We start from the raw sequence: 14,970 nt of genomic DNA, 5'->3' as shown, positions 1-14,970 counted from the left end.
ATAAAATCTGATAATCTCACACGTTGCGATGGTAAGTTGAAACAGGTTGTCAGAACCGGTAAAAGACGGTAAAATTCAATTCGATAAGTTTATGAACCGTCCGCGTCGCATAAAGTTTGAACACGGTTATCTGGACGAAATATTTCAAGTTCTTATTTTTTATTAGGAAATTTCCTCAGCCGAGTACTAATTTCTGATAATTTTTAGTGAACTCTGAGGCAGTTTGTTCGATTCGTTAGTGAGGTGAAAATCTACAGTAAGAACCCATAAGGTGTTTACATTTATTTGATTATCATTCTAATAATAAATACACCGCGGTAAATTGTCGTTTTATATGAACGTATGTATTATATATTGTACAGATGATTACGATCGAAGAAATTCCTATCGGAAGTGATACGAAATGCGAATATTTTGGTCACTTGAGATCAATTTACATTATTTATAAACTTTATGGATTAATTTCTCACACCAAAACAGGGTGGCAGTTAATAAATAAATTTGTCGCTTCGTTCTATATCGAAAATGAGACTTATCACACTTTAATCTACGCAAATGACGAGTGATGATGTCCGCGGGAATGCATGATTACGATCTATCGCGACTAATACATCGCTGGACAATTCTTTTGATCCGTTCTGAGGAAATACGCTCTGCTTATCTTGTTCCTGTCGATCGCTCGATACGCCTCTTCCAAAACCGCGACTGACGGGTTTCGCTCCCTCGTTAAAATCCAAGAATAGCGGACGCTGCAGGAAACAAAACCGAGATTAGCACAGAGCATGTTCTATCAAGGATTGAAAAAATGATTTTCTTTGCAAATTGAAGACATTCGTTCAAATAATTTAAGTTGATTAAAGGGAATTTATCGAGCGATAATTACCTGAAGACACCGAAATTCGTGCAACTCCATACGACAGCCCAATTGTCGTAGTCGGTGTCGAGGATCCAATATGGCGCGTCTATTCCAACCGGAAGTGATGGAAATGTGATTGTCAATTTTGCGTCATCTGACCTGCCGATGAGTCGGCCTATACCGTCGAGACTGGAGGCAACTCCGGTTCTGGATAAGAATAAGTCGATTCGGGTCATTTACTCGAAGATGCCATAGATTTAATACTTGGAAATTAAATTGTAAATCAAAGGAATTCGAGTAACTGAAATATTTTTTAAAATAAAGTGAAATCAATCGACATGACTGAAGTTATTGGAAATCAACGCCAATCAGTTGAAGTCATGAAGTTGACAGCGACGAAGAAACTGTGAAGCAAGTGTTGGAAATCATGGAAATCGTTGTAAGTTTTAATGGTAAACGCCAATCGGTTTCAATTCATTATCATTCCGCTGATTTATATCTTATCATTTGTCTTCGTTAATTTCTAGTGTACCAAGGAATTTTCCTTGATTTCCAATGATTTCCCAGCATTCTAGGTGGTTTCCAGGGAATGGTTGTGAGAATTCCTGTGATCTTATCCAATCTGGAAATTGCTGAAAGTCGCCTACAACGATCGGAAATCATTGGAAATCAAGGGCAACATTGGTAATAAATGGAAATTTCATGATGAAGTAGAAATATGTAATTTTTGTTGCATTCCACAAAATAAGTGTTATTGCAAAAATAAACTTTAAATACTGCCACGTAACGGAGGGATTGAATACTGAGATGCATGCCTTTATTTGCTGCAAGAATTACTGGATGTTTTATCAACACGATTTGCTAAAACACCAACTTATAATTAATATTCCAAATCGTAGAATTAAATAGAGAAGTTGTAATTATCAAAGTAAGAATTACGCCTTACGTGTAAAGTGCAGTAATGCTTTGAATTTTTATTCATTCTAAAACAAAGATGCAGCGTGTTTTCAAATAAAATGATGAAAAATCTGATAGAAATTTGAAATTTGTCAGCAGTATAATCAAACTATAAGAACGCACGAGCGTTTTTAGAAACCTATCACTTGAAACAACGCAAAAGGTTAATGATGAGTGTTTTCTCAAACATGCATAATGTAGAAAACTTCATACGTTAACAATCTAAAAACACTTTCTCCCACATAGGTTGGTATATTTACACGAGCATGATACTCACATGGATGATATCTGACTATTTCGGATCTTGACGGATCCATTTTCACTGAGTGCGTAGTTCGCTGTTACGCACTTACCACCGAATTGAAACAGGGCGAAGTACTTTTCGGCTTCGTACCATTTTCCCATGTACTGAAACAGGAAAGAAGTTTATTTATCCTACCAACGCACTGTTTATTGTTCGCATCGTCATTGCGAGTTCATCAAATATTATTTTCAATGAAATATATTCGAGGTTCGTTTGGTTCATGCTAGAAAGAACCTAGGGTTCCTTTGAATGCAGAACCAACAGTGGCCCCTGGGATTATAATGGCCACAAATTCGTTAGTGGATTGGAAGAGTAGAACTATTATATATTCATAGAATTACGCTGATGCCTTCACCGTTGCGTATTATGCCTGTTTTTCATTACCTGATTCCCTTACAGCGATTAAACATTTCAAGTTCAACAGTACATCGTCATTTCATCTAGAAACCTGAACCCCCTAAGGCAGTGAACAATTATTCAAGGCATGCACTTCCACGCCAAATTGCACATTGTAAGTACGCCGTTCATAATCAAAGAAACGCACAGCGTCATAAATATTATAACGATGCCCAGGATTTACCTCTCAGCCTCCGTCAAGTTCTTGGGAAAATTTCGCATTACATTCCGCAAGCGGAACTTACACGTCAGGCGGTTGGAACGCTGTATCGATACGGAATTTAACAGTAAACATACAATATGCGGTCATTCGGTAATGCGATGCTTGGTTGTGAATTCAGTACAACTTTCTAAAAGCCAAGTGCCGCACCGTGTGGAGTGTATAATAACGCATGTATTTACAGATTTGCTCGCCTTAAACTCGCACCATCAAACTACAGTGGCAATCACAAGTCGGTACTTGAAATTTTCAGAACATCTTACCCTCGCAGCATCGAATTCCGGTACAGTCTCAACGGCTGGACAGACACCAAGAAATGGAACCTGCGCCAAGGAACCACCGACAAAGAATAAGACCAGGGTAATCCACAGCATTTTTTATCTGGAAATCAAATCACATTCTTGAACGTCGCTCATTAACGGACTTCTATCGAGAGTTTCAAGCATTCTGAAACGTCTGGCAAGGTTCAAAGGCTGACGGTTATTGATCACATTTCCTTTCTACACGAAAGATGGACAGAAATTTTTCTCCTCGGGTCAAATGGTAGATGAGCGAAAGTCTTACGCAATCAAAGTCTGGGGGCATTGATACGGGTATATCGACCAGAAGATTAGTGTTTTAAAAATGGTCCTTAGCTCATGTTTTCTGAACTTCCAGCCTTGGCCAGAAGTTTTATTTACGAATAAGCTCTCCAGTTACTGTACCAAGGTTTTTCCATTTACTGGTGGATTACCATTCGGCTCAATAATAAATACCGATACAATCTATCCACGTGACGCAAAAATCTAAGCCTAATTTAAACCTCCAATTATGGTATAAAAGCGTAAAAACCCGTTGAAGACTCACTTTTCTGAAGTAGACGCGAATCCTGAGTTAAAGGTTCGATGTGACGTCGGACAAGGCAAACGTTGGACTGACTCGCGATGCTTTTTCAACTAGTATATATACTTGTTGAGTGAAAAAGTGATTACATAAGGATGTTAAGTGTTCAAGGTAGAGCAACATAATGTATGTTTACAAATGTATTTTTGCTAGATAAATACAACATCGTCGATATCATTTCCCGGCGATAGCTCTGTGAAAAAATTTCGCAACTTTACTCATGCTCATGTGGGCTTCTATCGTAAATGCAATGATAGAATGCGTTACATTCAGAACTTCGGATTTGGCAATACAGTTTCAGTTACGTGCACTGGCAATGATAAAGATTTCATTCGTTACGCTTGCGAGAAAATTCGACTAAAATTCTCATCGTTTGCACAATAACCGTTTAAATATTGTTCGACGTACAAGAAAATTTGCTGCATGCAACTTTTTAATGTAATTATTAGACTGGTCCTTAATGAGGTCATTTTTGAAATTCTGCAATAATAATTACACTAAAAAGTACATTTTTTTGTAATTCCAACAATATTCAAACCATTATTATAACGATTACACCCGTTTTATTAGAATTTTCTTGTAACTATAAGAAATCAAATTTTTTTCACCTTGGACTTCTGGAATAACTTACGGTTAATTGTGAAGCGAGTGACTGAGATTAAGCATTTTGGTTTCATTGGATACATCGCTCCGTTTTCACTCTCAATTGAATAATGTTCCTTAGCAATTCTACAAGTTTCTAAATTTCTATGCATATTTGAATCCCAATTCATTGAATGCGATTCAAACATATTCCGCTTATTAGCGAGAAAGATATAGAAGTAATCTTTTTTCCCGGAAAAGAATATTTAAACCAATTTGAAGACTAAAAGAGTGAAAAAGAATAACTACGGAAGAATGCATGACGCATATACGAGTAAGAAATAACTCGAGTTGTTTTGCGTAAAAGTCTCCGAATATACACAGAAATAATTGTTGGCCAGGATTAACCTGCCAACTGTACTTGTTTTCCTAGATCTTGCAAAGGCATTTGACACTGTTAACCACAAGATACTATTAGATAAACTATGGAGACGTGGAATAATAGGTATTCCTCATCAATTATTAACGAATTATTTAACTAATAGAGAACAATGTGTTAAGATTAATAACTGCACAAGTGAAACTAAGATGGTGAAAGTTGGTGTCCCTCAAGGTACGATACTGGGTCCCCTGTTGTTTATCATGTACATAAATGATATTTTTGATGTTTTACCTCCAAATGCTCTTGTAGCATACGCGGATGACACTGCAGTATTATGTTCAGGTAGAAATTGGACTGAACTGAACGTAACTCTAAATAATTGGTTGAATAAACTGGACATTTGGTTAAAAGTTAATCAACTTTCCTTGAACATTGATAAGACAACTTATATCACCTTTGGAAGCTATAGTGACAGTGTACCCAAAAACTATCATCTATACATAAACGGCAGAGAGCTCAGTAGAGTTGAAAATTGTAAATACCTGGGGATCTTCTTTGATTCAAATATGAAATGGAATATACATGTAAATGAACAAACTAAAAAAATAAGGTATTTCTCTTTTCTGTTCTTTAAACTAAGCAAAAGTCTAAAGCCTGTAATATTAAAAACTATATATCATGGATTATTTGAGAGTATAATTAATTATGGATTAATAGCGTGGGGAGGTGCGTACAACAATGCTGTAAAACCGTTACTTAATATACAAAAAAGATTAATAAATTTCCTAGTGTCGTGCAAAGATGTCTCTGCTCCCCTTAATATTAACGAATCCTTTATTGTTAGTGCAATAATGTATGATTATAATGAATGCAAAAATCTACTATTTAATAGTCAATTACAGATGAAAACGAGATCTAATCTCCTAACTCTACCTAAGATTCATAAGACAATTAGCACTAAAAATGCATACTATGTCGCAATCAAGTATTATAATCTATTACCTAACTGCCTAAAGTCATTAGAGTGTAAGCAAAAAACCTTGAGGAAGAAACTGAAATGTTGGGTTATTTCCTCAAATTACTAGTCCTGACTTTAATAACTATGTACTTTTATGTGTAATTTTGGTTCCTATCACTTTGTTAAGTAGTATACGAGTAGACAATAAGTAATAATTTTTTTTGTATTTTCATATTGTTCATTTTCTATACTAGATGTACTTCTGGTTCTATGTACAGATGCTTCTACATCTCTATAGAATTTTTTTGCACCAGAAATAAAATATAAAAATAAATATAAAAATATTACTGTAATATGTTGCTTCTTGGCTATCTAGCCAGCTTTTTGTTCGTAGTAAAAAATTCGATATGGCTGAGATTCGGATACGTTACAGTGTAAATTATAAGGTATGAAAGTCTTTCAATTTTCAGGCATTACCAATAATAAGAAACACGCGGTTGACAAATCTTATCGCTTTGCCGAATTGAACGATTATTTTCTTAAGATTTTCAACACCCTCTGCCCTCGGAAATAAAAATATGACCCGATTTTTTTTTTTTTTTTGTGTCAAAAAGTTTCATCTCTTCTGTGTAGTATGAAATTCATTTCAAGGTACATCTGTAGAAACTACAAAAAAAAAACGTAGGTACTTCAATATTTTTACTCAATCACTCCCATAAATGCGAAGGCGAAAACAGTGCGTTGTTTATATTCATTTTTTTGTGTAAAAAAACAGACATTCCGTAAACTATACACAATTCGATCCTAAAAATCTGGTAGAAATTTGGCGATTGAGCCCAAATACGGAGTGCAGATTGGATTTAAAAAAAAAATGTTCTTATCGCTCGAAAAAAATCAGAACACGTCGTAGAAGAAAAAAAAAAAAAAAAAAAAAAAAAAACAACTGTACGTACGATATAACCGGAAAGACGGGTATTCCCAAAGGACGATCTCTCGTCAACGTATTCAATTAACGAGATGGTGAAATGTGTGTTTGAATATGCGTTAAACTCACCGTTCCAGACTCGTATCTCTAATGACTAATGATATACGCTTAGGCGTGAACAGGTAAATGGCACCGGACGCTGGGGTAGAGCGAGAATGGCCAAGAGATGGACTTCCTCCGCGAGCCGTGGGTCGTCTGACAGTGACCGCGGGCCGAGCATGTGACCAGTAACGCGGTCGACACTTATTTGTTGTGTCGGAGACGCGTCTTTCTCGGCGCACTGGGTCCGATAGTGGGTCAGTAACGGGACGCCGCGGTTCAAGGAACCCTTCTCGACACAAATCCACGTTCGACCAATGACACCCGGCGTACAGTAGCCATTCCGTCTCTCTCGGAACGCGGGGTTGTGATAAAGTGTGCAAGGAGAGGAAGAAAGAGAAAAAAAATGAAAAAAGAAAAAAACGAACGAGGTAACCAAATTTTTGCCACTTTTTCAGATCACGTCCGCGGTTCTGTTATCCCACTGTGTGTAACCCGGCTCTCGAATTACGTCACGTTCTCCTTGTTAGTTTTCAAATTTTTACTCGGTCGTTGACAGTTTTCCGCATCGCGTTTCGCCACTTACCCCGTCTGCGGAATTGCTTGTAACACGCGTTTTGGACGGGTTTGACATTCTCTTTGTCTCTCCTTATTTTTTTTTCCTTTTACGTTTCCTTCGGTTCTTCGATCACTTCTTACGGTGACTGCACGTCATTGGTATGCTTGACAAACGTCCTGCCGCTCTGCGTTTTGGACCTCGGGGATGAGTCATGGACAGATACTAATTTCCGGTGTTGGATCGTGGTGTAGATCTGCCGTTTCAGTTATTGTAGGAATTTTTTTTTTTTGCAAACTTTATACCGTATCTGTAAAAATGTAAGAAACATTCATGTTTTTTTTTTGTAAGAAGTTTTTAGTATAGGAGTATCGAGATTAATTCGGGAGTTAGATGGCTAGAGATTGAACATGCATCGGAATAAATATCGAGCTATATGATCGTTCAAATAATTATTTCGAATTGCAAAATCAAAGGACGAACACCACGATCACAGTTTTAATGTGAAATACAAGCGACCTTAAACAACTTTCGATGACTTTCAGACAAGCTGATCTAGAATTTGAGATTTTGATTTTCGCAATAGTAAGCGAACTTTAACGATTGAATTTATACTATCTTAATATTAAGTTAATTCGTTTTGTTCTCGATAGGAAAATTAGCAAGAATAGTATGAATAGATTGCCTTAGGAAAATTGTGGACAATTTCATGCGGCTCGTGATGTTTCTCTACGCATACCTTTAGCGAAAGGTTGAAGTTCATTATTTGTTTCTAGAGTAGATCACGATTAGCAAACAATAGCACGAATGTGACATCTGATTAAATGGATTAGAAATAACTTTTTATTGCGGTCTGTTTCATTTGTGTTAAACAGCGGCTGGGTGAGCGAAACTGAGGGTTTTGGAAAATTAATTAAGAAATAGTATTTGTCGGTACATTTTATTTTAATTCAAACTGACACCGGTTATAAATTCATCAAAGGATGAATTTATCGCAGGATTTAAACTATCAAAAACGCAACGAAGAAATTCAAACTTCTCATGTTTTTGCCTACAAGTTGTACTGAAACGCTTTGTTGACCTTTGGATTCTTCAACCCAGATAACGCGGTGTTCAGAGGAAACGAAAGAAGGAAATGAAAAGAAGATGATTGCCTTGAACGATAAGATCATAGATATTTTCTAAAGTGAGAACGAACATCTCCTGCCAAGGTGACGATACGAAAACGTGTGTAAAAGTAAACGTGAGATAATAGCGGCGTTTTAAAAGGTCAAACAATACCGGCTATATTCATAATTCTGCAAGATTTTAAATACGGGTATTACGCTGAACCACCTTCATGGATATATCTGTGTAAAATCGCGGTTAATCCCGGATGAAACGCTTCGTCCAACCGTGTGACTGTTGTTCTCAAATTTATGTACTATGAAACAGCAGGATACAGCTGTCAAAAAAAAAGCGCAAATTTGCACGTTTGTGTAATGTTTTAAGAAGGTAAATTCACATGGCGTATTTGCATTTTATGGTAGAAGTTATAGAGTGTGTTTGATTAAGATGTTACTGCACTAATATATGTTACGTGATATGCGAAATACCACATCACCGTACATTCTAGTAAATTTATATGGCGTAGAGAGAAGAGCGAGAATTGACGGTAGGGGTTATTTAATATTCGCGTTTCAAAATCCATTTATCATTTCTTGAGAAAACGACTCACTTTAAAGAAAAAAAAAAAATATATATAAAAACATAACAGTTTTGGAACATCTTTGCTGGCAAAAGAAAAACGTTCTGTTCAGTTGATTAATTGTAAAAAAGCTCGTCATATTTCCTATAAAGATGTGTAAATCGAATTTGAACGGTACATAATGCAACATCTCTTACATATTACAATAACTTTAATGGGAGTACACGATTGAATTATTATCTCAATAGGCAAAGCTCAACGTTCGACTAATTTTATTGAATCAGGTCTCTCCGCAGCCGCGCAGGGAAAAATTATATGAAAACCGCTGAAGTCGAATTTTTCCATTTCGCACGGTCAAAGCGTTATTTTACTATTTTCAACCCATGATTGTTTTTATTTTTTATAAAATAAGGAACTTGACTGCTTGTGGGTGAATATTTTTTAACCAGATTGTACTTTTACTGTATCTTTAAGTATTTCATCAACAAAAAGATCATAATTGAATAAGAAAAAAGTTTGAGCATGAAATGGAAGACAGCTGTAAACTAATCCATAGTTGAAGATTTCGGAATTACAATCCCAGGTAAAACAAAATATTAGTCATCTTAACTATTTAAGTCGTTATCCAGCGCCTGAAATTTTGAAGTATTTTTGGACGTGCTTAAAAATGTTCTCTATTTGCCTAATACAAACTATTAAATTTTGAGAATTTCCATTTCAATAACTGTTCATTTAAATTGATTTTTCTTAATTGCTAAATTGGATTATATCAGGTATATTTACAAATCTCCGCATGGCAATTTACAAACACAAAAAGTTGTTATTCCAGCTAACGTCATCGATGCGTTCTGGTGACACGGTTTGTGGTGAACACTACATCGCGCGAGAAGCTCGACCGATTTACTTCAATTGCGGGGATAATATCTTTGGACAGTGTATCCCTTTGATCTTGATCCCAAATATTTTCTCATAATTAAAAATGTTTTTGGCGGTGTAAAGAATGGCGGGTAGTTGACCGAAACATCGAGCTTCAATTTTGACCAGCCAGCATTAAGAGAGAAAAGAGAAATTGATCTACCCAACCTGGTTCGAAGAAAAAACTAAACTATTCAAAAACATCAGATCCAAAATCGATCAAATTGTTCTCGAGGAGAATGGGCAACGAAAGCTACATTTTGCATTGCTTAGCCTTGTATGAACCTGAGGTTTCGATCCTGATCAGGCTCGATCAAAAAAGTTAAATAATAAACGAATATATGAATACAATATTTAGTCATAGGCATACATAAAGTATATAAATTGCTTTTGGCACGATGGCAATAAGTAAAGTTATTGAATTGATCGCAATAACATCCTCTATACGGTAAAGATTAAACGTTTGAGCTCCTTATTAGTTAAAAATGAAATTTTACGGTAGTCAAAGTCAACAAAATGTCCATAATGAATTTTTCGATATAGACAGAATATATACCAAGATGATACACACTTTATTTTATCCGTTTTCTGCAAGCCCTAGATTCTTATCCAATTCATCCACTGCTCATTTGTTGATGTGAATCTTTACTTGTGTTATCGGCACAGCTTTGAAATCTTTTCGCCTCGGTTGGTACGGCGAGTTAACGATTTTCCATTCGTAGACACTGACCACGTTTGTAGATCAATTTCCTTTTCCGTAGTCGGCTGGGCAGGGACTTATTCCTTTGCGGACTAAATTCGTAAATTGTTCAGTGGGTAAAACAGATTGGAAGGCTAGATCCTCAGTCGATCTTTTTATGGCTACCGAGTCACTCAGTCGCGTTTGAATGAATAGTGTGCTATTCCAGCGCAAATTATTTGACAACACATCTTCGTTGAACGTTCAAAATCACTGATAAGTTTTCAAAAGAAACATTACTAAAATTAGTATTTCGCTAATTAAAATCGAAATGACGTAGTTTATGTTTATCGTTTCACAATAGATTAATTGATATAGAAGACAAATTAGTAATCTTGACAAACTTTGAGCTGTGAAAATCGTCACATGCAAACAGTTGTCGACGAATCAGTGATTTGTAACGTACGTATAGGGAGTGTTCAAAATCCAACACAGTATGTATAAGGATATCGTTATAGTCGCCACAAATTACCAATTAAGAGTTCTCTGCTCTCGGTGATATTAGGTATGCATAGTTAAAATAAGCCATAAGAAAGAAAGATGCAAGTTCGTAGTGATCGTCACAATCTCGACAGCACGTTATTTATAATCGACGAAAACACTGAGGAGGTAATACTTAAAACACATTTACTTTTCGAAGACAGAATCTTTGTCGTTGATACGTTTTTTTTTCATGTAACGGTTCCTTTACTTTTTATGAAATTGTATCCCATCGCATTATTTCATGTGATTTACAGCAGTTTGTGGAACATTTTTTATGAACATTGCATGATCTGTGTCGGAGCCCTTCGAGTTTTATGCATTCTTTTGGAAGAATCATGCGGTCAGAAAAAAAACCGGCACATAGCAATTTTGAATGCCTATAATTTAAATGTGATCTCGTATGAATTGCAGATTTTAGCATCAAACCGGTTCCGGAATCATCGTGGGAGTTCATCGGGACAGACAAACCGAAATTTTTCTGAAAACTTGTTTTTTGAATACTAATGGTGTGTAGACTACAGGATTTATCGAAATTGGAAATCGTTATTTCGCACCGGAACCAACACTTTTCCTGCATCACAATAGGGGATGAAAAGTAAGACTCGAATATTAGTTCAAAGAACCCAGATTTTTTAATTCTAAAACATTCAGTTTTCACAATTTGACGCACACGTTATTCTTTCGTGATTACATCTTTGGAAGCGAAGATGATAACTCATAAATCAGAGAACTCGAATGTTTGCACTGAATTTTGAATTACAAATTATTATGCAGTTTTTTTGAATAAAAGTAATGAAAAATTGAGCTGCAATACACGATTAAATAAATCGGGCATGTTTCGGCAAAGTAGCGACGCGTAAGTTTGAACGAAAGTATTTCGCACCGATCACGTTCTCATTTCACTCACTATCTGAACTCACCCTCACATGCGTACTCACACTCGCGTGCGATGTTTACCTGCCCGTGTCGCGACTCAAAACAAATCAGCTCTGTATCTTATGTACAATTATCCACTGTTTCGAAATCATGTCTGTGTATTGTGTATGTGCATTTCCTATCTTCCCTGGAGTATTGTAAATCCCCAGTTGTCGTTCGGATCTCTAGCGATACGGTTCCTATCGTGTGTGTTAGTGAAGCATATCTTTTGTTCGTTAATCAACTATGTGTCATCATCATCCCGCTTTACTCACTCCTGGCTGTCATCACTGATTCACGGATCCTACGTCAATGATCCACATCTAGCGCTGTCTCTCCAAACAAGGTACTTCTTACTCTCAATGTTTGCGAAACAGTAATTTCGGAAATCTTCTTTGCAAGTTGACGCGTAGTTTCACCAGACATAAGGATTCGATTATTTCGAAAAGGTCTATTCTAACAACTGGTGAGTCTGTGTACAATAAATAAGCGAATGTACTCATATTTAATTTTTTGAAATATTTATTACTAATTTCGTACACGTTGAAACTTTGTGAAAGTTAGTCTTATGGAACTGGCCATCCTATATTTTGGAGTCTTGCGTTGGATATCGTTTCTATTTACAGCTTGTTTGTAAAATTCGAACCATTTAGCCGTTCGTCTGTCGACTAACTAACAATTTTCACAATCTTTGAATCTTCAAAATTATGACACATAAATAGCTCTTTTCACTGATCAGTAAGTTTCCGAACTGCTTTGACCAGCTGGTATGAGTAGAAATGAAATTCAAGACCACATGTACAACAACCCCAATGATTTTATATTATCGGGAGATATAAATTCGAAAAACCGGTGATTTCGAAAAATTAACGACGGAGCCGGGAATCGAACCTGACGTCTAGAGATGCTTGACCGGAGCCTTACTCCACTAGACCACCTAGCCGCCCTGACTCTGTTGTCGTTAATTCCTCTCATCACCAGTTTAGTTCAAATTTGTTTTCTTGTGCTTGGTATCTGTGAATAGAACGTTTTCGTCTCTTGAGCACCCGATGTAAGAATGTATGTAGCTGAATGTTTACATGTTGGACTCTTACGCTTCCGATGGGAAGCCACGCAAGACGGCCAAAGCCGTCTAATAAATGATATGCGGATGTGCATATCATTAAGAGTCCAACATGTAAACATTCAGCTACACACATTCTTACATCGGGTGCTCAAGAGACGAAAACGGTCTATTCATTTTATATTATCCACCGAAATCGCTACATGTGTAGTAAGATCACTTGTGCTAATTATTAAGAAAAGTAACACACCTCAAGAGTAACAGTTACACTCTGGATTAGACATAGTAAATAGTATTTTGATGAAGTTGTTTTGCGATAATCATCGTGATTACTAATTCTAACAACCCGTTTGATTCGTTTGAGCCAAATACTTCGTCTTCAAACCGTTGGTCGTATAAGCTGTAAAAGCTTCATCCAATATTGCTGTTAAGGGGCTTTGATCCCGAGTCAAGACCCAATAGAATTGGAGGCTGGGAAGAAAAAGGAATCAAAAACGGCTCATTATAAATGATGTTATATGCAAGCATCATTTTGTTTCGGCTTACTTCACGTTAGTTTTGACTATATATTCACCTCCATATTTAATCGAAATTAACGTGCAGTTTCATAGGAATAAAATTTGACCATTCATACGAAGGTATATGAAAAATAACTATGCAATGATGAAAGATCAGTGCTTACTTGAAAAGTCCAAACTTCGTACAACTGAACACAGAGGCCCAATTTGTGTAGTCGGTGCCGAGGACTTGGTATGACGCGACGAACGGTAGTGACGAAAATTTGACGGACAGTATGCCATTATCCGAATCACCCACGACCGTGGCTAGACCTGTGATTGAAGAACTTCCCAGGCTGTAAAGAAACATTTTCATTACATCATTGTCGTTTTGAGTATTTTTCGCGAAAGTAGAAAAGAGTGGCAATACAGAGATCGAAAATTGGGATGAAGAAAGCAGAGCTGCCGAAGAGAGCCGCGTGAAAACCAATTACAAGAATCTGGTTTGAAATCAGATTTTACGTCTGTTCGTGGTGATAAACTTATGCCCTATGGTCGGTGATGAACGTTGCACGATTGAATCGAAAAATCATCAAGGCTCAAAGGTCAAAGTGCGTACGAAGTGAGCGAATCGTACTTCACAGTTTCCCTTCCTTTCAGAGTGACGAAATCGTTTCAAACCGTGGGAAATGACAATCTTTGCTATTGTGCTCGAGTAGTCGATAAAGTTTGTAAAATCAATGAGAATCTCGCATAGGCAAACACTTAAACCAGATTCACCCTCGCTTTGAGGTTACGGTTATATGCTACTGGTATAAGCGATATTCAAATTGTGATTTCGAAGAATGGTTGCATCTTTTTTTTCCGAGTTTTCGTACTTCAAAAAATATCTGCCAACGTGTCATATTTGTATTTTTAGACGGTACTTACAGAACTGATTTTGCACTGTTCTCGATTGTGACTGTGCCGTTATCGTTCAGCGTATAATTCGCAGTGACACATACTGCGCCTACTTCAAAGATAGCGACGGTTCTGTAGGACTCGTACCAAAGTCCCATATACTGAGAAAAAATAACAAGTTCAGTGCTCATTGTGAATTCCGTCGTTAGTATGTTTATTAAAATTCGATCGACTGTTAAAAGATTGTTTGACAGAAATTACAGTGAGAATACGTTTTCCATCGACACCGTTTAAGAAGAACATTTATTTGAAACGGCATTTATATGCTCACCCCGAAAATCCCCACGGAATTTTATTACATTTTCATTTGTGTTGAATTTTTTTAAATTTGACTTACCGAAGCCGGCACAAAATCTGTCATACTGGTCACCGTAGGACAGACAGTCACCCCAACCTGTCAGCTGAGCCAATGAGCCGCTCACGAAAAGCAACGGTAACGCAAACCACTGCATTTTCAGGAATGATTCCAAATTATTTTCAAAGTTTGGGCAAAAATCAGACGCAGATCTCCAGGAAATCTCAAAATCAAATTCAAAATACAAGCAAAGCCGCAGGGGATTGGCTCGACTGACAAGTTTCAGACTGAACAAATTC

General features: G+C 36.7%; 2 protein-coding genes across 4 annotated transcripts; both read right to left on the bottom strand.

The window, feature by feature from the left end:
• Window positions 1-257: 257 nt before the first annotated feature.
• LOC124303679 (apolipoprotein D-like) lies at window positions 258-7,389 on the bottom strand. Of its 3 annotated transcripts, none has more exons than XM_046761187.1 (5): window positions 7,148-7,389; window positions 2,997-3,114; window positions 2,091-2,221; window positions 884-1,063; window positions 258-749 (listed from the first exon to the last, which is right to left on the bottom strand). In XM_046761187.1, the coding sequence occupies exons 2-5, from the start codon at window positions 3,105-3,107 to the stop codon at window positions 605-607; spliced, it is 567 nt and encodes a 188-aa protein (XP_046617143.1). In that variant the 5' UTR covers window positions 3,108-3,114; window positions 7,148-7,389; the 3' UTR covers window positions 258-604. The 3 variants fall into 3 exon arrangements, with proteins under 3 accessions (XP_046617143.1, XP_046617142.1, XP_046617141.1); XM_046761186.1 differs by lacking the exon at window positions 7,148-7,389 and adding an exon at window positions 6,592-6,868; XM_046761185.1 differs by lacking the exon at window positions 7,148-7,389 and adding an exon at window positions 3,580-3,737.
• Window positions 7,390-12,360: 4,971 nt separating this feature from the next.
• Window positions 12,361-14,970, bottom strand: LOC124303680 (apolipoprotein D-like). Its single transcript, XM_046761188.1, has 4 exons — window positions 14,714-14,970; window positions 14,347-14,477; window positions 13,602-13,772; window positions 12,361-13,390 (listed from the first exon to the last, which is right to left on the bottom strand). Exons 1-4 carry the CDS (start codon window positions 14,735-14,737, stop codon window positions 13,258-13,260), a joined length of 459 nt encoding a protein of 152 aa, XP_046617144.1. The 5' UTR covers window positions 14,738-14,970; the 3' UTR covers window positions 12,361-13,257.

Source organism: Neodiprion virginianus, chromosome 4, assembly GCF_021901495.1.
Source record: "Neodiprion virginianus isolate iyNeoVirg1 chromosome 4, iyNeoVirg1.1, whole genome shotgun sequence".
In the NCBI taxonomy this organism is placed as follows: domain Eukaryota; kingdom Metazoa; phylum Arthropoda; class Insecta; order Hymenoptera; family Diprionidae; genus Neodiprion; species Neodiprion virginianus.
The sequence above is the reverse complement of the archived record's forward strand: the minus strand, read 5'-3'. Positions and strand labels throughout refer to the sequence as shown.

Coding starts and splice junctions, on each gene's coding strand:
- LOC124303679 (XM_046761187.1), bottom strand. CDS start 3,107: ATGCTGTGGATTACCCTGGTCTTATTCTTTGTCGGTGGTTCCTTGGCG. Junction 2,222..2,996: donor CGGAATTCGATGCTGCGAGG/GTAAGATGTTCT, acceptor TTCCTGTTTCAG/TACATGGGAAAATGGTACGA. Junction 1,064..2,090: donor AATAGTCAGATATCATCCAT/GTGAGTATCATG, acceptor ATTCTTATCCAG/AACCGGAGTTGCCTCCAGTC.
- LOC124303680 (XM_046761188.1), bottom strand. CDS start 14,737: ATGACAGATTTTGTGCCGGCTTCG. Junction 14,478..14,713: donor CAGATTTTGTGCCGGCTTCG/GTAAGTCAAATT, acceptor ATTTTTTCTCAG/TATATGGGACTTTGGTACGA. Junction 13,391..13,601: donor ACGAAGTTTGGACTTTTCAA/GTAAGCACTGAT, acceptor TTTTCTTCCCAG/CCTCCAATTCTATTGGGTCT.